The sequence below is a fragment of the Anguilla rostrata genome, chromosome 17 (assembly GCF_018555375.3).
Source record: "Anguilla rostrata isolate EN2019 chromosome 17, ASM1855537v3, whole genome shotgun sequence".
In the NCBI taxonomy this organism is placed as follows: Eukaryota; Metazoa; Chordata; class Actinopteri; order Anguilliformes; family Anguillidae; genus Anguilla; species Anguilla rostrata.
This window is the reverse complement of record NC_057949.1, coordinates 5,460,387-5,482,299: the sequence shown is the minus strand read 5'-3', so window position 1 is coordinate 5,482,299 and position 21,913 is coordinate 5,460,387. Positions and strand designations below refer to the sequence as shown.

General features: G+C 45.4%; 2 protein-coding genes across 2 annotated transcripts in view; both read right to left on the bottom strand.

Annotated features, from left to right (window-relative positions):
* The window catches only part of LOC135243431 (BAI1-associated protein 3-like), an 82,095-nt gene extending 76,072 nt beyond the window's left edge, over nt 1-6,023 (bottom strand). The window contains 1 exon segment of the mRNA XM_064315264.1: nt 5,793-6,023. Within this exon segment, the coding sequence (XP_064171334.1) occupies nt 5,793-5,842 (50 nt within the window). The 5' untranslated portion in view covers nt 5,843-6,023.
* Nucleotides 6,024-7,232: 1,209 nt separating this feature from the next.
* LOC135243439 (SUMO-conjugating enzyme UBC9-B) lies at nt 7,233-21,637 on the bottom strand. Its single transcript, XM_064315277.1, has 7 exons — nt 21,478-21,637; nt 10,579-10,656; nt 10,123-10,206; nt 9,608-9,680; nt 9,355-9,464; nt 8,820-8,899; nt 7,233-8,161 (listed from the first exon to the last, which is right to left on the bottom strand). The coding sequence occupies exons 2-7, from the start codon at nt 10,642-10,644 to the stop codon at nt 8,101-8,103; spliced, it is 474 nt and encodes a 157-aa protein (XP_064171347.1). The 5' UTR covers nt 10,645-10,656; nt 21,478-21,637; the 3' UTR covers nt 7,233-8,100.
* Between the last annotated feature and the right edge of the window lie 276 nt (nt 21,638-21,913).

The following is a 21,913-nucleotide window of genomic DNA, read 5'->3' as shown; positions in this document are numbered from 1 at the left end:
ACCACCTTAAAACCTCATTTTTAACAAAAATGCCTACCCCACCAGAAGCTTTGGGTGCTCTACTATGAGTTTCTATTTTGACAAAACCAAGAACAGCCCTCCATAGTAATAGAAGAATCATTGTGAAAATGCGCTTCATTTAATGAAATGAAGTTTGCGTCGACTCGCCCAGTGCACGCTGGGATAGGCTCCAGCAGCACCCCCCGACGCTGCTCAGGATAAGTGGGTATAGATAATGGATGGATGGAAGTTTTCATCGAGGAACTGCAATGATAGTCCTTAAATCACAATTTGATGTGGTACAACTGTTCACATTCCAATAAATCAGAGAGAAGTTCATCGCTTATGGACTGGGCAGATGTCTCTCAAGATGGCCGCCACGCGCAACCCACCAAGCGATGGCCGCCACGCACACCCGGCTCCGACTGGGTCTCCCTTCAGGTGATCCTCTCTCCTCAGCAGCCTGTTCGTCCCAAAGATGAAGGAGTCCTTCCCCCGAGAAGGACGCACATACTTGGCCATTCAGTTGCAGAGTGAGATTTTTTCCGTGCCTGTCCTCTATTTCGGCAGTTAGGGCTTCCAATTCAACATTACTTTCCATTGTGTAGACTACTGGGAACTAAAGGAGCCCTGGGGTGTGGCCTAATTAACAGAAATGTACTGTGCTTTAGCTAGCTAGCGAGTCCAGCAGATTTACTGTTCGGTGAGATCACATTAAGGACACGACTGTGGGCAGCAGTGAGCTCACTGGGTGGTCAGGTGCACCTGCAGTTTGAGCAGGTGAGTCATTCTGAGGATAGGGCAGCATCTTAGAATAGTGGCAGGGAGGTGTGCTGAGGCCAGTGCATTATACAGGGAGGTGTGCTGAGGCCAGTGCGTTATACAGGGAGGTGTGCTGAGGGCAGTGCGTTATACAGGGAGGGAGGTGTGCCGAGGCCAGTGCGTCACACAGGGAGGTGTGCTGAGGTCAGTGCGTCACACAGGGAGGTGTGCTGAGGCCAGTGCGTCACACAGGGAGGTGTGCTGAGGCCAGTGCGTCACACAGGGAGGTGTGCTGAGGCCAGTGCGTTATACAGGGAGGTGTGCTGAGGCCAGTGCGTTATACAGGGAGGTGTGCTGAGGCCAGTGCGTCACACAGGGAGGTGTGCTGAGGCCAGTGCGTTATACAGGGAGGTGTGCTGAGGCCAGTGGGTTATACAGGGAGGTGTGCTGAGGCAGTGCGTTATACAGGGAGATGTGCTGAGGCCAGTGCGTTATACAGGGAGGTGTGCTGAGGCCAGTGCGTTATACAGGGAGGTGTGCTGAGGTCAGTGCGTTATACAGGGAGGTGTGCTGAGGCCAGTGCGTTATACAGGAGGAGGTGTGCTAGGCCAGTGCGTTATACAGGGAGGTGTGCTGAGGCCAGTGCGTTATACAGGCAAGGAGGTGTGCTGAGGCCAGTGCGTTATACAGGGAGGTGTGCTGAGGCCAGTGCGTTATACAGGGAGGTGTGCTGAGGCCAGTGCGTTATACAGGGAGGGAGGTGTGCTGAGGCCAGTGCGTTATACAGGCAGGGAGGTGTGCTGAGGTCAGTGCGTTATACAGGGAGGTGTGCTGAGGTCAGTGCGTTATACAGGGAGGTGTGCTAAGGCCAGTGTGTTATACAGGGAGGTGTGCTGAGGCCAGTGCGTTATACAGGGAGGTGTGCTGAGGGCAGTGCGTTATACAGGCAGGGAGGTGTGCTGAGGTCAGTGTGTTATACAGGGAGGTGTGCTGAGGTCAGTGCGTCATACAGGGAGTGAGGTGTGCTGAGGGCAGTGCGTTATACAGGGAGTGAGGTGTGCTGAGGGCAGTGCGTTATACAGGGAGGTTTGCTGAGGCCAGTGCGTTATACAGGGAGGTGTGCTGAGGCCAGTGCGTTATACAGGCAGGGAGGTGTGCTGAGGCCAGTGCGTTATACAGGGAGGTGTGTTGAGGTCAGTGCGTTATACAGGGAGGTGTGCTGAGGCCAGTGCGTTATACAGGGAGGTGTGCTGAGGCCAGTGCGTTATACAGGCAAGGAGGTGTGTTGAGGTCAGTGCGTTATACAGGGACGTGTGCTGAGGCCAGTGCGTCATACAGGGAGGTGTGCTGAGGCCAGTGCGTCACACAGGGAGGTGTGCTGAGGCAGTGCGTTATACAGGGAGGTGTGCTGAGGCCAGTGCGTCACACAGGGAGGTGTGCTGAGGCCAGTGCGTCACACAGGGAGGTGTGCTGAGGGCAGTGCGTTATACAGGGAGGGAGGTGTGCTTAGGCCAGTGCGTCATACAGGGACGTGTGCTGAGGCCAGTGCGTCACACAGGGAGGTGTGCTGAGGGCAGTGCGTTATACAGGGAGGGAGGTGTGCTGAGGTCAGTGCGTTATACAGGGAGGGAGGTGTGCTGAGGTCAGTGCGTTATACAGGCAAGGAGGTGTGCTGAGGCCAGTGCGTCACACAGGCAGGTGTGCTGAAATGTGTGCCCACATTTCGTGAATCATTGAAATATCATGGTAATATATCTCAGTATGTCACATTACATTTTGATTGGCCTTCTGGTCGCTGGCAGACTATAACAGCTGCACAACCTAAGATTTAAACTTGCCCATTTACATGTGACATCTGTGCACACAGAATTCATTTGTTTAGCTCCATGCTAGATGTGGGTCTAACCCGTCTCTGGAGACTGGTATTAAGGCAGAAGCAAGGACTTGATAGATGTGGTTTCTGGACATCTGTGAAAGATTACGGGCGGGGTCACTGATGGCGTGTTATTCCCGTAACGCATACACCATTTCACAGGAAAATATACCTGTGTGTGTTCTAGAACCAGACGGACATTTTAAACATCAAGTCTACTTGTAGATAATGTCTTCTTTAAAATTAAAGTAGATCTGTTTTGTTCAATCATTACAGTTTCACTTGCTTGGGTGTATACTAAAGAACAGGACAGCCTTGGAACACACAAACTACATTACCCATTAGACATTTTACAGATGCTTTTAACCAGTGCTTCTTACACAGATTAGGGTTCTCTGCATACAATCCATTCCTACAGCTGGATGCTTTACTGAAGCAATTCAGGTTTAGCAGGCTGCTCAAGGATACAGGTGTGCAGGTGCAGGAAATCAAACCAGCCATCACAGACTTGCAAGTAGGCCATCCCTCCCTAACCATTATGTGATTCTAAAGGTGCACTGTAGAATTGAGGTGCCATTTCTTCGCTGTCTATCGTAAAATGTCATTTTCACAGCAGGTGAATATTTCCCTAGCACAATCACAATACCTTCCTTGCTCCATTAGAAGGCATCATTGGTCAGAAATGGTTTTGCTCTGCGTTTCTAAAGCTCAGTACGGGCTATAAAACCATCTACTCGCTTTTCAACCGCAGATATGTTTTCCACGTAATCATGTATTCGGCGCGCGCCTGTGTACGTGTGTGTGGATGAGGGTGTTAAAGTTAAGGAGGACAAATTCATTAGCGATCTGCCACAGGAAACGGGGCAGTGACAGCGACGAAATGAGGAGCCCGCCATTCAGCCCGCACGCGACCCCGCGCTCCTGCGCTACCCTCCGGAGCGCAGGAGGCGGGTGACGGCGCTAATGATTTAATTTGCATCACAAACCCCGCGATTTGCATCGCGTGTTAATTGCGTCTCACCTGCTGCTCCGAGCCCGTAATCAGTGGCCCGCGGGGCTGCGGCAGGAGAGCGTGTTCTCCCGAGGGGAACATCGCCGCCGCCGCCGTGCCTCCAGGCACTTCTCGTCCTTTCTCGTTCATAGTGTTAATTTCCGGTTGTGAGAAAATTAATCCGAGCGATCTGCTCACTTCGAAAAAAAAACGGGCGTGCTTAAATTACATGTGGTGAGATCGCGGTTCACGCAAATGGAGAGACCCGCAGGCGAACCGGTCAGAAAGGGTCTCCCTCCCCCCCTTCGCGACGAGAGTAGCGGCGCCTCTATGCGCCATGCCTGACCGACCAGCCTCTCAAGAACCACCCCTTGATCGCGAGGCGAGACACGAAATTACTCGAAAGCTTTTAATTGCCATTCAGAAGCTCATCATTTGTGGATCACCGGCATTCAGCTGGAACGTCACTCACAGGCTTTAGTCAAGGTTACAATCACAATTAATGGTGTCGGCTCCAAAGAAAAGGCTCACCAGTCATTAGTGCAGAAAAGCCTGTGTCCACAGAAGGAACGACAAGAACCCAAAATTAAAATATCACGATGGTGAAGCCAACATGGTAAAAAAAATTGACTTTGACAGGTCACCAGGGAAATACGCCGTTATATCTGCATGTGTGGAGATGGAATTAGATTTCAGAAAATGTATCAAATCCACTTTATTCATTTATTCGCTGGTCCATCCTCATTATTGTTTTCACAGGAAATACAGTTATTATATCTATATACGACAGCATACATTTCAGAAAAGCAGTAGATGTCAAGAACACTGAAAAACGGACCCCAATCCAACTGGGCCCAAGTCTCATCCCATTTGCCTATTGCCTGGAACGACCCAATCACAACAACTAGAACATAAGCAAGCACCCCGTCCCTACCCCAGGGCTGTACTGAACGCTATACACTGGCAATCTTCCTCCCATGCAATATATAGTTTTTTTTTTTTTTAAAGGGATTTGTTGCTGAAATTTAACCAGGGACCAGAAAACATTACCAAAATGTTCTCGCGGAGAATCTTTCCCACACAACAGGATTGAGGACGTATTATTAGCCAGCGAACTTGGGAAATATTTTCAACTGAATAACATCTAGGCTAACTGGACCAAAGCCAGTTATTTGAAGCGTTTACCGGAGTTCTTCTGAAAACTTTTTAACCCAGCTTTGTGAAACACCCTCCGTGTCTGAGCCCAAATCACTGGGATTTGACACTGCTGCCTTTCAGCGCTCGAGCACTTCATTTAAGCCGCTGATTGGCTAAGGAGTCCACACGCATTGTTTTCGAGACCTAAATCAGCGGCTGATTGAAAGAAAAATCACAAGAACTTGCAGACGCCGAAGCGCCCCAGGTCTAGGATTTGAGATTCCTGCTTACAGTCAGGAAAGAGAAGAGAGGGGAGGATAAAAGCGCTCGGCCCTCTTCAGTTATGAATTGTTCCAGTTCGTTGGGCCCTCGTGTTCAGCGCAGCATATCTGAAATTACTTCAGAAACGCAGATCTGTGATTAGAGCGCAGCTTGGTTATAACGTCGTGTGCCCTCGCATAGTAATGAACGTCATCGTCGGCAATATAAAAACAGATTCCCCAATTATTGTTGTGGTTATTGTGCAATAGCAAGCCGGCGGTGGCGCCCCGCAGGAAGTCGGGCGTAAACAAACGGCCGTACTTCACACTGGAGATTAAACTTCTCATTTAAAAGTGGAGTAGGCCACTACTCGGCTGACCTGCTTTTGAAAATGGAGGAACCATTTGACTCGCGTCCTCAATGAGGCGATGCACTCAAAAGCAAGTCAAGTTCTACAGTGCATTACGGGTCTGCTAAACATCAGTCAATGTAATCAGCGGTGTGATTAGATCTAGGGGGGAGAAACGATTTAAAAAGACAGAAAAATCTAGATTTCATCAGGGCTTCTGATTAAAACTCATTAAATAATTTTTTTTTTAAATCATGCTTTCACTGTTATAGAACCCTTATACCTGTTGAAATTTCACTGTCTTTGTCTCCATTTTTTACAAACCTTTATGATATAAAGCCCTTCGTAGCTTTACTCACCGTACTAAATAAAAAGTCGCGCTTTACATTGAAGTGGATCTGTACGTTCGAAGTACTCACCTGCACGCGGCACGCAACATGTACTTCTCAAGGTCAGTCGTATTATGCATACCCTTTTAAAGGATTTATAAATTAGCAGAAGAGCAAATCTCTATAAACCAGAGAAGAATACGCTTCTCGGCTTCATACTCCACTCCTTTAGCTAGCTCATCTGAGCGTTAGCAGTGTGCCTTCCTTAATCCGTTCATTTCGATTGGACGGAATTTAGACTTCAGAAATCGCACTGCTATGACCGTGCGCTAGACGTCACGTTCGGAAGTCTGCTTCTGAAAACTTCAGTTCTCTCAGAAGTTTTTTAAAGGTCCGCCAGCCAAGTGCCTCCAACGGCCGGATTCATTTCGGCACCTCTTTGTCCTTTTCATTTCCGCTTGCTCTTTAACGGTGACTCATTCTGACACTTCATGATGAAAATACCTATAAAATCCACCTCTCCCGTGAAGGCCTGGTTCTCTGGGTTCTCCTGTGAAAGGGTATTCTCTCTGGAGACTTCTTTCAGTGACAGGAGGGGGATTCACAGCACGGGAGGAGAACGAGGTTTTACTTTAACTTCAAAGTTGGAAGGTCCAAAAATGATGGTGGGGACTGGGTGGGTGGAAGATCCCAGAATAAATTTACAGTACTCCTTGATCAACGCTCACATATTCTAACATACAGCAGCTTACTGCCAACGTAAAAAGAAAGAGAAATAACATTGTGTGACAGTACACAAGCTTCAATTGACTCAAAATTTTAATTTGATTACTGTATTAAAACATGAGATTTGTATATTTTGTAATATTAATTGCAAAATTTACATGCAAGTCAAAAACGCATCATTAATGCATTGCCATGAAATGCTCTAGGGCGGTCCCTGTTATGCGCGTCACGTCCTCAAGCGAGAGCAAGAAGGCAGAACAGGAAATGAGCTGAACACGGAGCACCCCACAGCGAGAACACCGTGGACTGAGACATTTTGGTCTTTTTGGAAGAAGTGAACAAACAAAGGATCAAAACAAAGCTTCTGAACAACCGGAGCCGGAAGATGTGCCGCACTCACCGAAACGAACATAAGTTCCAAAGTTCCCATCACTACTTCCAAGCTTACGGCCGTGTTGTTTCCTAGTGAGAGGACGTGAGCAAGCTCATCTGCGATTGGTTAGTTTAAACAAATGGAAATACGGGGCTCATTCAGAAGCAAGAGGCAAATTAGATTTTCAGCGCACACATGGACATTCAAAAGTTAATTTCAACTATTTGGATGTTTATTTTCTCCTCATTTGAATATCAAATCTAAATTTGACAGCCCTAATGCACACTGCCATGGTTAAGGGTTACCACGTGTTTTCTAACTTGTTGCCCAGTTCATAAGGCGAATGTTAATGCCCGGGTTTTAATATTAATTTTTTTTAAACAAGTGCAGACCTGCACTGAACAGGAACTAAAAACAAGACAAAACCACCGTTTGTATAAACATTTTTATTTACTCTAAACACGTACATGAACAAAACACCATAGAAACACAAAGAGTCTGATGCAGTTTTAAGCTAACCTGCCTCTTGATATTTGATTCACTGTGGCTGCTCCTTCCCATTGCCCTCCGGGACCTACTCAAATGGCCAAGGCAGCACGACGCTATCATATATTACAACATGCGGAATACAAGGCCTGCATCAGAGATGGAAAGAGTCGTCTAGAGACGCTAGAGTAATCATAGAAAGTATAAAAGTTCATCATTTTACAGCAGTTGAAATACTGACATATTAAAGTAATAGCAAGTTTTACATCATTAAAACCATGGAAAACACACAGACTGATAGAACAGACCCTGTTTGAAAGAAAATGAGGGGGGAAAAAAACAGCATATTTTGGGGGGGGAAAAAAAAAAACCAAGATGGCCGACCCAAATCTGTGTACTTGTATTCAAAATTATTATTTTTTTAGTCTGAATTGTTTGAGAGTAATAAATGGTGGGGGCACAATGATAAGCGTGTGGAATCTGGAACTGTGCCACCCCCCCTTGCACCTACAAAGAACTAAAAAGGATAAAAGCAAGTCCCCCCCCCCTCCCTCCCCCCCCACACCAGACAAATTGCGGCTAAAGACCAGAAAGGGCAGCACATATTCAGTTTTAAATAAGTCCTGTAAAAGTACGTGCGAAGAGTGGAGAAATAAGTACGTGAAGGATAACATTATTTTTTGGGGAAAATAAAAATTAAATCAAAAAGGGAGCAAAAAAAACAAAAAAAAAAAAACAATAAAAAAATAAACACCACCTTGCCCACCGATTCCTTCCGTTCTTTCACAAGGATTTTTTTTTCTCTTTGACGTTTTATGGTGAGAATTTTTTGGCTTGTGCTCGGACCCTTTTTTCATATTCTACTCTGTTCTGGCTGAAATGGAAAAGAGATTCATTTTTATTTTTAAAAAAGGACACATTAAATGAACAGGCAAATAAAAGCGCAAACGAACACAAACGTACAGATTAAAATCAGCAGTCAAGTCGATTTATCCCGACGTGCTTTAGCAAGGCAGCTATCGTTTGAACGACAGCCGTTTAGTCATTACTCTCTCACCCAGAGCCACTCACACGACTGCATGTACACAGCTGTTTGCATACTGAAGCAGCTCGGTGTAACAGCAGCGTCTTACCTGGGAACTGAACCTCTGCGAGAAAAGCACAGTTCCCTCCCCCATTAAACTACACAGCCGACCCTCATTTAGACCCATTAAAGCCTAACTGGCACCCACCTGCAGCGCAGTGTAATGGGTAAGGAGCTGGTCTCGTAACCTAAAGGCCACGGGTTCGATTCCCGGGTAGGACACTGCCGTTGTACCCTTGAGCAAGGTACTTAACTTGTATTACTTCAGTATATATCCAGCTGTATAAATGGATGCAGTGTAAATGCTATGTTAAAAGTTGTGCAAGTCGCTCTGGATAAGAGCGTCTGCTAAACGCCTGTAATGTAATGTAGGCTAATGTAATGTGATGTAACATTAGCGGCACGCTAGCACTCGAACCGCGGTGCGCTAGCATCAGCGGGAACTCACCAGTAAATGGTGTAGGCCTCTGCCTGGGCTGGGTCCTGGATGTTGGGCTCGTTCAGGAGTTCTTGGATTCCTAACAGGATCTGCGGAGCGAGTGACAGGTGTGTCCACACGTCAGTGCGGCTGCTCGGCTGAGCGAAACCATCGCCATGGTAATCGGGCTCACGGCGCACGGTGGGATTCATGCTTCGTGCTGCCCCCTGCAGGGCAGCTACTGCTACAGCGTTTCTTCCAACAAACTGCTCGCGGGATTGCCTGCACATGCTCAGACCACGCTCGCTAAAACTCCCCAAAAATCCAGCAATTAAAAATGTTTGAGATTAAAATCCCACCAAAATTCGTAGCAAAACCCCCCCTCACAGTACCTGTGTGAATGTACCCAAACCCCCAGCACATCCCGCACCCCCCCCCCCCCCACAGTACCTGTGTGAATGTACCCAAACCCCCAGCACATCCGGCACCCCCCCCCCCCGCCCCACAGTACCTGTGTGAACGTACCCAAACCCTCAGCACATCCCGCACCCCCCCCCCACAGTACCTGCTTGATGGTGATGGCTGGCCTCCAGTCTTTGTCCTCCTCTAAAATGGAGAGGCACACTGTACCAGAGGGGTAAACATTGGGGTGGAACAACGGAGGCTCAAATTTACCTGGAAAGAGAGAGACAGAGAAACAGAGAGAGAGAGAGAGAGAGTGACGGAGACAGACAGGGTGATTCATCGAGCACACAGCAGAGGCCCACTTTTAACACGCCCACCCCCCGTCCAGCTCCAGACGGCCCAGCGGAGCTCACATTTGGGGGGAGACGAAGGGTAGTCGTCCTTAAAGAGCATCCGCAGCTTGAACAGGCCGCCCTCCCACGGGGTCTGCAGGGGAAAAGAGGAGAGCATCAGGACTACAGCCAGAGCAAGGAAGAGACAGGGCCCTGCTCCTACTACAGTATGCAAATAACCCACTGCTCACCCAGCCAATCAGTGCCTTTCAAATGATACAGCATATCCCTTTCAAGGGCTGGGTGAGTTTTAATGCCTAGTGTTCTCAAAATCGTGCATGTCAGTTCTGATTTAGAATGATTCACCAGAAAGACTTCACTATAGATTAGAGCAACCTTCTCCCTTCGAGAGAGAGTTCCTGGGACTGTTTTTTTCAAAATTCTACACTAGTTGTTCTAGAGTTATAGAAAACTGTTGACATTACCGGTAGCGACCGTTACGTTGGCATTAAAGTTTCCGGCTAAGATTCATTCTAAATCATAGGCCACTTGTGAAGGGTTAATGCTACGGTAACCGTGGAAACGGCGCTCCTTACCCCTTTCTTTCCAGGAATGGCGCACTCCCAGTTCATCAGGTTCATGGTTCCGTCGGGGTTTTTGGTCGGCACGGCCACAAAGCCCTGAAACAGACGTCACACGGCGCGTCACGTTCCCCGTTCCAACGTGCTCGGTTTTAACCAAGCTTATTTAGCAAACTAGCATGCGGCAAGTGCACAGGTGTCAGTTGACGAGGTTGGGTTAGCGTGGGATGTGATTAGCTAAGCGTGAGTTAGAGTTAGCGTGGGTTAGAGTTAGTGCGGGATATGGTTAGTGCGGGATATGGTTAGCGTGGGTTAGCGTTAGCATGGGTTAGGGTTAGTTTAGGATAGGGTTAGCGTTAGCATGGGTTAGCTTAGTGTGTGTCAGGGTTAGCGTGGGTTAGGGTTAGCATGAGTTAGCGTTAGTGTAGGTTAGTGTTAGTGTTAGCATGGGTTAGCGTTAGCCGTACTCACGAAAGGGTGGTCTTTCCGCCAGGCCTTGCGCTCCTGCGCCAGTCTGCTTAAGGCGATACCAGACATGACTCGTGGCTCCTGCAGAAAACAATCACAGGAAACTCGGTGACTGGCAGTAATGAGACGGCTTCAAACTCTCTGCAGGCTTTTAAAAGTGAACACCTTGCACCTCGTGGAAATAACAAACCCTTAGTTTTGGACGGATGGCATGATATAATGACAGCAGGCGCTTGTGATCATGTGACCAGCGGTATGATGTTTTAGGCCCACAAGGTCAAAGGTTATCGAACTACCTCCACATACCAATCACCCTAATTCCCTGCCCGCTACACATAAGAGCGGAAAACGGGGCATTTTCATAAAATAATTGTACATGCTACAAGATAAGATTTGCCATGATCTTCATTTTTAATGTGATAATCAGTGGACTGAAGAAATCCCATAAGTATAATATGAGCAATTCAACAAATTCCAATTCTGAATCTGATCAGGAAAATAAATATGCCAAATTGAAATATTCAAGAAACAAAAAAACAAAAAAAACCCCCCAAAAATTCTGTGAATAAAAGAGGGGGAGAAAAAGCACAGAATTGCTGAATTTAAAGTTAATGAACAAAAAAGGCTCCCGGCCTAGGGCTAGTAGTCACTTTTCCTACAACGTCCAGCACATCCACTGACCATTCAACCCAACACCGAGCACATCCATTTACCATTCAACCCAACGCCGAGCACGTCCACTGACCATTCAACCCAACGCTGAGCACGTCTACTGACCATTCAACCTGGCATTTGAAATCCCACACTTCAGTTCCATGAAAAAAAAAATTCTAGTAATTCCATGCAATTAATAAAACACTTCAAATTACAGTAAAATTAAGCTTAATAACTTGCACACACACCTTAACCTGACCTGCACCCAGAAACACAGCTACGCCATCACACACACACACGCACAGCCACCCTGCATCATGTCGTCCCACTTCTGTGTAATTAAATTATGGCCCAAGTCACTTAATCCTATAACCCCCAGCAATGCTAGCACAGAACAGCAGTGCTTAGTCTTACACCACAGCACCTTCAATTTTTGAAGACAGTGACATTTGACAGCTTCAGGAGAATCTCTTAATGGGATCACACTTCAAAAACAAAGACAGAAATTAGGCTTTAAAGGCATCTTTCGGCACAGCTTTAAAGCTGCAGAGACTGTGCATCCTTCTAATTTAAACACTACTCTGGAGACTGACATCCTTTTCTCATTTAAACACTAGAAATATAGAGACATCCTTTTCTCATTTAAACACTAGAAATATAGAGACATCCTTTTCTCATTTAAACATTGGCTAGAGAGAGAGACAACATCCTTTTCTCATTTAGACACAGAACCAAAGAAAACACAGACCAGAGCGCCTTCAAGAGAGGAGACTCGTACATTTCCCAGAATCTCTATATGGGGATTTCTAAATTTAGAGCTAGAAAGATGATTGATCGAAATGTCCTCCCAGTCAGGGAATATTAAATGCAGTACAGAACCCCCGCTGGGTGGCTGGACACCTGACCGAATTAAAAGCCTGATGAGGGGAGCTAGGGACCAGAAACATCAGACGCTCCCAATTCAACAGTCACACAAAATGTCCCTCACTTTCACTATTGGAGGAGGGGGGGTGAAGTCCCGTGAACCTGCAGTCACCAGCTCTCCTTCTGGCTCAATGGAACTGCAGAGTACTGCAACGGAGCTGACCATCAAAAAAAAATGTCTGCACGATTCGGCAAGGCGCGGTCCGAATTCCCCGCGGTTTCGGACAGCCTACTGATATCGGGCATCACGGACCGACCTCGGCGAAGCGACACGGACGCACGCGAGAGGACTGCGTCCGACAGGAGAAGACTGCAACCCAGCGCAGCACACATGGGGGCGATATAGCTCAGGAGGTAAGACCGATTGTCTGGCAGTCGGAGGGTTGCCGGTTCAAGCCCCGCCCTGGGCATGTCGAAGTGTCCTTGAGCAAGACACCTAACCCCTAACCTCCAACTGCTCTGGCGAATGAGAGGCATCAATTGTAAAGCGCTTGGATAAAGCGCTATATAAATGCAGTCCATTACCATTTACATTCAAGAGTGCAACCGTTGCGTCGAACGCAGAGTTTTTGGAATCGCACCTTTAATATTACGGCCACTGACTTCCAGTTAGCATAAGTCCAAGCATTTAATGAAACATTTCTTTGAACCCTCCAAATTAAAACTTGTGATTTAAACAACACTTAGGCCAAAAAGACTTGGGTCACAGAAACTGCACCTCACGCGTATTGCACTAGAACATTTCCGGAAGAAACCTTTCCCTTGAGCTGTTCTTGGGAATTCTGTGAACACCCTTCCCTTCAGCGATCTTCCATCTCTACTTACAAGAACCGGTGACATGAATCACCATGTAAAGCAGGGCTGCCCGACCCTGCTCCTGGAAATCTACGGTCCTGTGTAGGCTTTGATTTCAAACCTAATTTGACATGTGACTACCAGTTAGCAGCTCAGTGAGACCTAGCTGTTGAATGAGGTGTGCTTTGTTAGGTCTGGAGTGGAAAACCTACAGGATGGTAAGATCTCCAGGAGCAGGGCTTACAGGCCCTGACACACAGCGTTCAAATTCACTTCCCCCTGTGCTGCAACTCATTTAAATACGTGTTTGCTTTCACTCTGGCTACATGACAGATGCTTTCTGCTATTGCGACTGCAAAGTTGACCGACAGTTGACCTGAACTACAGTTCCCAAAATGCACCACTGTTACTCCTTTGAGCTCATGCCTGAAGGAACAGCTAAAATAATTGTAGGTAAACTCATGCATTGTTAGAGTGCAAACAGGAGTCAGACTCCTAGGACATAGTGTCCTGCAAAAGTATGGTAAAGGAGTGAAGATTGTTATTTTTTTCTATATGCTTAAGGCATTTCCATTTAAGATCAAAAAAGTAATGAGACAAAAGTACAGGCAATCAGTTTATATTTCCTGGTATTTACATACGTATGTTTTACCACTTTTTCAGCTGTTTTTGTGTCGTGTCTTCCACTTCCTGCTATGCATGCGTCCTGTAGATTTACCGAAATCAAAACTTAAAAATCATGGGAGTGTTTTAGCTTACAACCCCATGATTTGACAAATGGATCAGCAAAGGCTGTAGTTGCCCTAGCGACTCGGTCCATTTTGGCCCGTTCCGTTCAGTGTGCAGTCACTTACAGCAAGAGAAGCACGGGCCCTCTGCTGAAATGCAGTTTCTACTGCGAAGAAACTACAGTTTCTCTCCTGTCCAGACTGGGGTTCATGGGATTCTGAACGTCTTCGACCGACCGCACGAAGAATCCTCGGCCTGATTTTTCAGGGTTTCGAGCAGCGCGTCTGCGAATTTCACACAAGCAGTACGTTTAGGGGACCTCATCTGGGTGCATCTGACGGAGGACTGGAGGTCAATTTCCAACAACGTCACCGATTAAAACAATACGTCCAGGCGGCCCTTGGTGATCAGGGGCCGAGCCTCGCGCGGACGAGAACGCGTTTCGGCCGAGAGAAAGGTTACGCATCACGCCGAGCGGACGGGGAGCGAAAGAACGCTTAGCAGCAGATTTTACGCGGGGAGACGAGAAACCAACATCGCCATCAAACTACTCATTTCAAACAATACAATTCCCCCTCACAGAAAACCCCTGTTAGTCCGTCACCATAGAGGAAGAGCACCGAAAATCTGCCAGCTGGTCACACTGCAGAGAATCACGCAGACAGAGAAGAGCTCTATGGTACGAGACAAGCGGCAGACAGGGAGGCTGGACTTCCTTACTAGGTAAGGTATGCATTCTATCCTTTCCCCTTCACCTCGACGGATGGAAACATGGACGTTGAAGAAGCCTGCAGAGGAACATCCATTCCACGGTACAGTAATGACAAAACTGCTTCCAGTCAGCTTGGCCTAACGCAGAAGCTTCAGCGTTACCACGGAAACGGGAAGTCGAACCATATGTTGGGGACACGTTTCGAACATTATCTTTACGGCAGCAGTTTTGTAAAGAAGTGACTCAGTAAAGTAACGTTTTGTAAAAGCATGAAAACAGACCACTCCGAAACAGAAAAGTTCACGAGTAGGCTAGTTCTAACAAAATACAAAGAAAAACTCGGCATCACCATACAATCCCACCGAAGGCTTATTGGCCGTGTTCACACAGACTGGGAGTGGCAGCCATATTACGTTTTGAGAGCGAATGTCGTTGTGTGTTGTACACATTACGGCAGAGCGTAGTGGAATGGTAAATGGTAAATGGACTGCATTTATATAGCGCTTTTATCCAAAGCGCTTTAAAGAATGACCTCATCATTTGAAGAGCATTGAACGCATGAAAGAAGTTAGAGTAGCCTTGCTCAAAGGAACTTCAACATCCCAGAAGGCTCTGGCGTGTTGAACCTGGGCAGCCTCGTTGCAGACAATCGGTGTCTTACCTCCAGAGCTAGTGAATGACCTCACTGCGTAGGTGTGGCAACAGGAGTCCCTCTCCTAATCAGATCTCACCAAGGTTGTAAATACCAAAACAATAAAATAAAATTTTAAAAAACGGAGGTGCGAATTTCAGTCAAACTGTCACCGACAGAGACACTGTCTGTTCATTTTAATTCACGCACTTGGTCATTTTTCTACGTCTCAGCACTTTGCATCCCTACTGTGGAACTGAGAATTAAAATTCTGAAAAACCATTTATGTTGTTACAGGGCATAAGTAACACCAGTGACTAAAACAATGGTGCAAGCATTCTTTGACAAAATGTTAAAAAATAATTTAAATACATTAAAGTCACATGTGTGTGGATCCCTTAAGTTAAGATTAATATTGTACCCCAAGTTGAGTGACAAGAAATGAAATGCATTTCAAGACATTACAATTCCAAGTGCCACCATTCCTGTAGAATGACCCCTTACAATGCATTAATTCTTCAGTATAGGCTATACAATCATTAAGTATAAACAGGGGCCGGCTCTAGGGCACAGGGCTCAAACAGGGGCCTGCTCTAGGGCACAGGGCTCAAACAGGGGCCCACGCTTTACTGTCTTGTCTGATGTACTGGAACCGATTAAATACCCTCAAAAAGTGCAAACCCCAGCTTCTGGTCATATTGGCAGGCTCAATTAAACCAGGCAAGATCATTCGAGCACAGAAAAGTATTTGAATTCAAAACAAATACGCATTTGACCCAGGTCTGCAGCCTACTATAGTCTGACAGCACACCGCATTGGCTGCTGGTCTGAACAGTAGTGCAGAAGCTGCAGACCATCAAACAGGTATGTGCAGCACTAATCAAAAGGTGCAGCTCATTCTACAGCACAACAGCAAACTGTGCACTACCATCCTTTAGTCAGCTAAAATACGCCAGAGTAAGCAAACCTGTAGCCAGTGCTGAGCTAGCAGTGATCTCCCTTAAAAACCCAGAGGCCTACACGCAGGCTGCAGACAACAGCAATCATACCAGGCAGAGAGGGGTGTACAGGCAAAACGACCGGCTCCCTTATGCACTTGTGTGGGTACCACCAGGTCAGACCGCCCAAAGTCCCACAAATATCCCAAAATGACATTTCAAAATTAAGCAGTTATTCGTTTTAAAATTGGCTTCTTGGTTTTCCGTTGATAATGTATTCTTACACAAATAAAACCATTAACATGTGACCCGGCTAAGTGTTCCGATATCGACAGGGCATGCCCCATACCTATACACCACAGACAGTTTAGCACTTTTCAGGGTTTCCCACAAAAATAACCACAATGACCACAGACTCTCAGCCTTTAAGAACATAACTTCTGAACCTTCTAACCTCAGGTAAACACAGAATTCAGATACAACTTTGCATGTGTACACAATAAAGCTCCAAACTTCACATGTGTACACAATAAAGCTCCAAACTTCACATGTGTACACAATAAAGCTCCAAACTTTACATGTGTACACAATAAAGCTCCAAACTTAAGTTAGTGTGCCTTTTTTTTGTTTGTTTTTTTTTGTCATAGCAAATCCCAGACTAAAACTCCAGTCCCACAATCAATAAATTTAGCTACATCTTATGCCAAAAAGCAACATCAAGTGTAAAACACTGGAATCTATCATTAGAGACAAGTGGGATGTGTTTCTTTAAAACACTTCATTACAATAACAATATACTAAGGGATGGCCAGCATAGTTTTCACAAGAAAAGGTCATGCCCGACAAACCTTTTGGCATTCTTTGAAGAGGCTACCAAGTGACGTGACTGTAACGGTTTATGATATTACATACTTAGATTTCCAAAAAGCATTTGATAAAGTAACATGAGGACTAATTAGCAAAATGTATGAATTAAACGAGGTAATTTAGAGTGGGTTCAGAACAGGCTACATGGTAGAACACAGTAGCAGCAGCAGAAGTATTATCTGACCAGGGAACTGGAGTCCCAAAAGGATCGGCGCAGGGACCACCGCTCTTCCTCATTTATATCAATGACCTTGACAGGGACATAGAAAGTAGACTAGTCAAATTTGTAGATGATACAAAACTGGGAGGCCCAGCTAATAGTTTTGAACTTAATAAAGTAACCCAAGAAGATTTAAACAAAATTCAGAAGTGGGCAGAAACCTGACAAATGAAATTCAATATGGCCAAATGTAATGTTGTGCATGTGGGAAACATTAGGCAGGATTACTTTATAGGAGAAACTAAATTGGAATGTACTCAGTTTGAAAAAGACTTGGGAGTAATGATTGATCAAAGCCTTTCAGGTTCTAGGCACTGTGCTGTAGCAGGAAAAAAAGGCCAATAGGATGCTGGGATATATAGTAAAAAATACTGAGCATAAAGCCAAGGAAGTTATACTTATTCTACGCATCACAATACAAGTAGGCTATCACGATTCAATATATTGTGATACTATAAACACCGCAATATTGTGATATTTTATCAAAATTTCAGAAAAGTCATCAAGAACACACCTGGATATGCACAAAAACAAGAGTAAAAATTTACCTGTGTCCATTCTGAAGAGGAAAAGCAGAACAATAAATATTTTTGATTCACCAATAAAGTTTCACATTATGCATGCCAACATTCCATTCAAGTAGGCTAGTCAAGAATGCAATCTGCCGAGTCCCTGTAACACCAAAATCATAAAGGGTTGTCAGCAATAGTAGCTAGCTACTGGGCCCTTACAACCTAGGCATACATAATCTAAAAAACAGGAGACTTGATTTTATCCATCAGAAAGTAATCATCTCATGAACCATTTTGTAAAAACTCCATGGCTCTCCAGTCATTCTGTGACCGTCTGTTGTCCAATAAGCTCCACTGCGGATGTTCCAGCACCAAAGTCTCACGCTTGTGCCGCTGCCACTTCTTCATGTGTATAGCGAGTGTTTTCGAAAATGTATATAATATTACGAAACATAGTTTCGCACCACTCAACTGTATCGATATTTTCTTACACCCCTAAACAGACAAAAGGTGCCTGCCATGAACTGATAGTCTACCTTCATTCAGAGAGAGCAAACGACGACATTTAAAAAAAAAAAATTAAATTCACAAAACTTCTTAAATTTCTCTTACTTTGTTCTTTAAAATGTTTCCACGAAAATCAATCAGATTCATGACACATGTGCAGACCTTTGTGTGTGTGTATATCCCAGGTGTGTGAGATGATGAATGCTGGCTGTTTGTAAATTTTATGCGCAATCACCACTCTCATTGGACTCATCTCTGGTGGGGATGAGTCTGCCTACAGGAGAGAGATTGAACATCTGGTGTCCTGGTGCAGCCATAACAACCTGGAGCTCAACGCCCTAAAGACAGTAGAGATGGTAGTGGACTTCAGAAGGAACGCAGCCCCACCCGCCCCCATCACCCTGCATGACTCCCCAGTCGACACTGTGGAGTCCTTCTGCTTCCTGGGCACCATCATCACCCAGGACCTCAAGTGGGAGCTGAACATCACCTCCCTCACCAAGAAGGCTCAGCAGAGGATGTACTTCCTGCGGCAGCTGAAGAAGTTCAACCTGCCAATGACAATGATGGTGCACTTCTACACTGCCATCATTGAGTCCATCCTCACCTCCTCCATCACCATCTGGTACGCTGCTGCCACTGCCAAGGACAAGGGCAGACTGCAGCGTATCATTTGCGCTGCTGAGAGGGTGATTGGCTGCAATCTGCCATCCCTCCAGGACCTGCACACCTCCAGGGCCCTGAGGCGGGCAGGAAAGATTGTGGCCGACCCCTCCCACCCTGGACACAAACTCTTTCAAACACTCCCCTCCGGCAGGAGGCTGCGGTCCATCAGGACCAAAACCTCACGACACAAGAACAGTTTTTTCCCGACTGCAGCTGGCCTCATCAACAAGGCCCGGGACCCCCACTGATACTGTACTGTTATCCTGACCCCCACGGACACCAAACAGACAGCACCTGTACTTATAACACTTTATCCCCTTGCACTATTGTTTATTGTTTACTGTTTACCGTTTGCACTATGTTTATGTTATTTTATGTCTGTTATGTTTTTATTGCACTATGTTTATTTCATTTTATTTATCTTATTTTATGTTCACTGTTATGCACCACCTGACCAAAACAAATTCCTCGTATGTGTAAACCTACTTGGCAATAAACCTGATTCAGATTCAGATTCAGATTCAGATTCAGATTCAGATTCAGATCTTGTTCATGTGATTTATATATGGAAACATAAGAAAATAAACAAATACAGAGAAGAAAAAAATGATGAATCCCGAAATGTTCTTGGAAACATTTGTATATGCAGTATACGATCAAATGTGATCAAACACGTTTCGTGAACAAGGGCCATTGTCTTCATTGCAAAGGCAAGACCAGTCATTTGAATCCTTCTGGATAAAATACAGCCACACATTATACAGTTTCGCTTTTGCGATTTTGACCATGTTTAACATTCGCTAGCAAGCCAATGGTACCTACTGACGCTACCCAGATGACAAAGCAATGGTAACGGAAGCGAAAACAACACTAAAATGAAGCACCAAAATCTGCATTGCAATTTGGCAGGTACCGGTCGTATGGGAACTGGTGCCATAGTGCTACCGGGTTTCAGGACCCAACCCTATTCATGGACCCTATTCAAGACAACTACACGATGACAAAGTAGGCCCTACAACCTCAGACTACTACTGCAGGCTTCGCCCAGCCATGACCACATTCTCTTCTGAAGGCAAGATGAAGGAAAAAAAAAAAAAAACAGGGCCAAGTTGCATGAAAGAATTTTGAAAACATTGGTTGCTTTTGAAAAAAGCTTGTTTAAATTTGTGTGACCTAAAATAGCCAATAGTTTAATGTAACTTGGCCTCATTTTGATATCAATACTTTTGATTTTGCAAGTTAATTAATAACTTAGACAGCGCTTTGTTTGCATGAGTAACTTGCCATTTTTGTATATTGAAAACGTGTTTTGCTCAGATTTCCATTTACTGCAAGGAAACAGCTGTCAAAATGGTAAAAGGAAGCTTCAGCTATAGAGACTTGCTGCAAAAGTGAAATAAGATGAACTGCTGTGCACTGGCATTCAATAAACACCTCATATGCAAGTCTGCATAAATACATTACCTTGCATGACTTGAAGAGACCCCGTCCTTGTGGACAGATCTAATCACAGAGAAAAGTGATTTGAACATAAGGTCACATAAGGTTCAGCAGACTACAATTTCCATGGCCATCAGTTTTAAAACATTATCCTTTTTTAAACGCACTTCACTTCCCTTAGTCGATAGGTTTCACAGACAATATGCCCGTGAAATTGGCAATATTTAAGAATGATAACGTTCGGATTCATGCAACCAGAAATCAAAACAAACGCTACCCCTATGTGGCCACTGCGGCTTATTAACAGCATTAAATACTGTGGGCTTGCGTATTGATGATTATTCACAGGTGAAAAAGCACATTGCAAACCTCGCAGAATCCAACAGAGAACCATGCCAAGTGCCCCAGATCTTCAAAAGCAAAGTGCATTCCGCTGAAGAGCGAGAAAGTTTCAGGCCAACATCACCGTCAAAATGAACATTACCCCCGCCATTGCCTAACTGCGCTAAACTATCGGCGCACATACGGAATAAAACCTTCGCCCGGCATCTGAAAGACGACCAGTTATAATGCACAAACAATAAAGCGCACGAATTCTCTGGTTGGAGGCCGTCGTGAAATAGCCAGACCTCCGCTGTTCAGGGAGTCAAAGAGAAAAGCGAACTACTAGATGTGTGAAATAAACAGCCAGCTGGATAAAAACAAAGCCGGCGGGGCTACAGCATCAGTCTCTACGGTCGTACTGCTAGCTGACGATAGCGTGCTATTCGTTAGCCACTGCTGCACTGCTAAATAGTTATCTGAATGTGTGGATGATTGGTTAGTTACCCTGGCATTGCTTTCATCATTTTCAGTGTTTAATGTTTAAGATGACATTGGTTCAGGATAAACGCTAACCATCCACTGAGTCCCTTCACCTAAAATGAAAGGTAAAAAAGTGACTGAGCGATGCAGTGCTAACGCTATCCGGCCGAGGACGCAGCTATCTAGCAAAGCACCATGTGGAATGAGCTAGCTGCGCAACTCCCCAGTACAGACTTCCCCTTACTCAAAGCAACATTTCATGAAGAAGATGTGAACGCTGAATGCCTCCCCTATGCCGATCGCCCGCTAACCGCGCCGGACAAAGGGCCAGACTCTCCCAGCAGCGCAGCCGCGCTCATTCAGTCTTACGGTAGCTGGCGCTAGCAGGCTAACAGGCTAACGAGGCAGAAAGAGGACCAAACAAAACAGTCAAACTCGAACAAGAAAAACGCTTCTGGGGTCCATTTAAAGTACAGACGGGTGTGATGCTAAGAAGTACTTACCTTCTGTACGATTAAAAATGTATATTACTTTATGAACCGTTCGCTTTTTATTTTTCAGTGGTAATCGTATCTGACTCGGGACAAAACCTTGCGAAGTTTCCCTCCTGAAAAAACACCGAATTTCTCCCAGGCTAAATAGGACCTCTTGGCAGCTAACTTACGATTGCCTGAAAACAATGAGCTACGATTAATGAAAGCGCATCATGTTATATATTTGGACCTCATTTTTGGTGGTGTACACGACTGTTACATCATAAAAATACACAACAGAAAAGATGACAGTAATCTGAATGCAATAGATTTTTAAAGCCTTTCCACATTTTAAAATATCGCAGCATCCTACATATCCTTGACACAGTAACGTCCCATATGTGGACGGCATACGCTAACTTTGGAAAAAATACCACCGCTTTTGCTTATTTTTGATTAAATAAAT

Excerpts from the sequence above, each read along its gene's own strand:
- LOC135243439 (XM_064315277.1), bottom strand. The coding sequence starts at position 10,644 with ATGTCTGGTATCGCCTTAAGCAGACTGGCGCAGGAGCGCAAGGCCTGG. Across the intron at positions 8,900-9,354 it reads CAGCCATCACCATCAAGCAG|ATCCTGTTAGGAATCCAAGA; the intron begins GTACTGTGGGGG and ends CTCGCTCCGCAG. Across the intron at positions 8,162-8,819 it reads GAGGCCTACACCATTTACTG|CCAGAACAGAGTAGAATATG; the intron begins GTGAGTTCCCGC and ends TTTCCATTTCAG.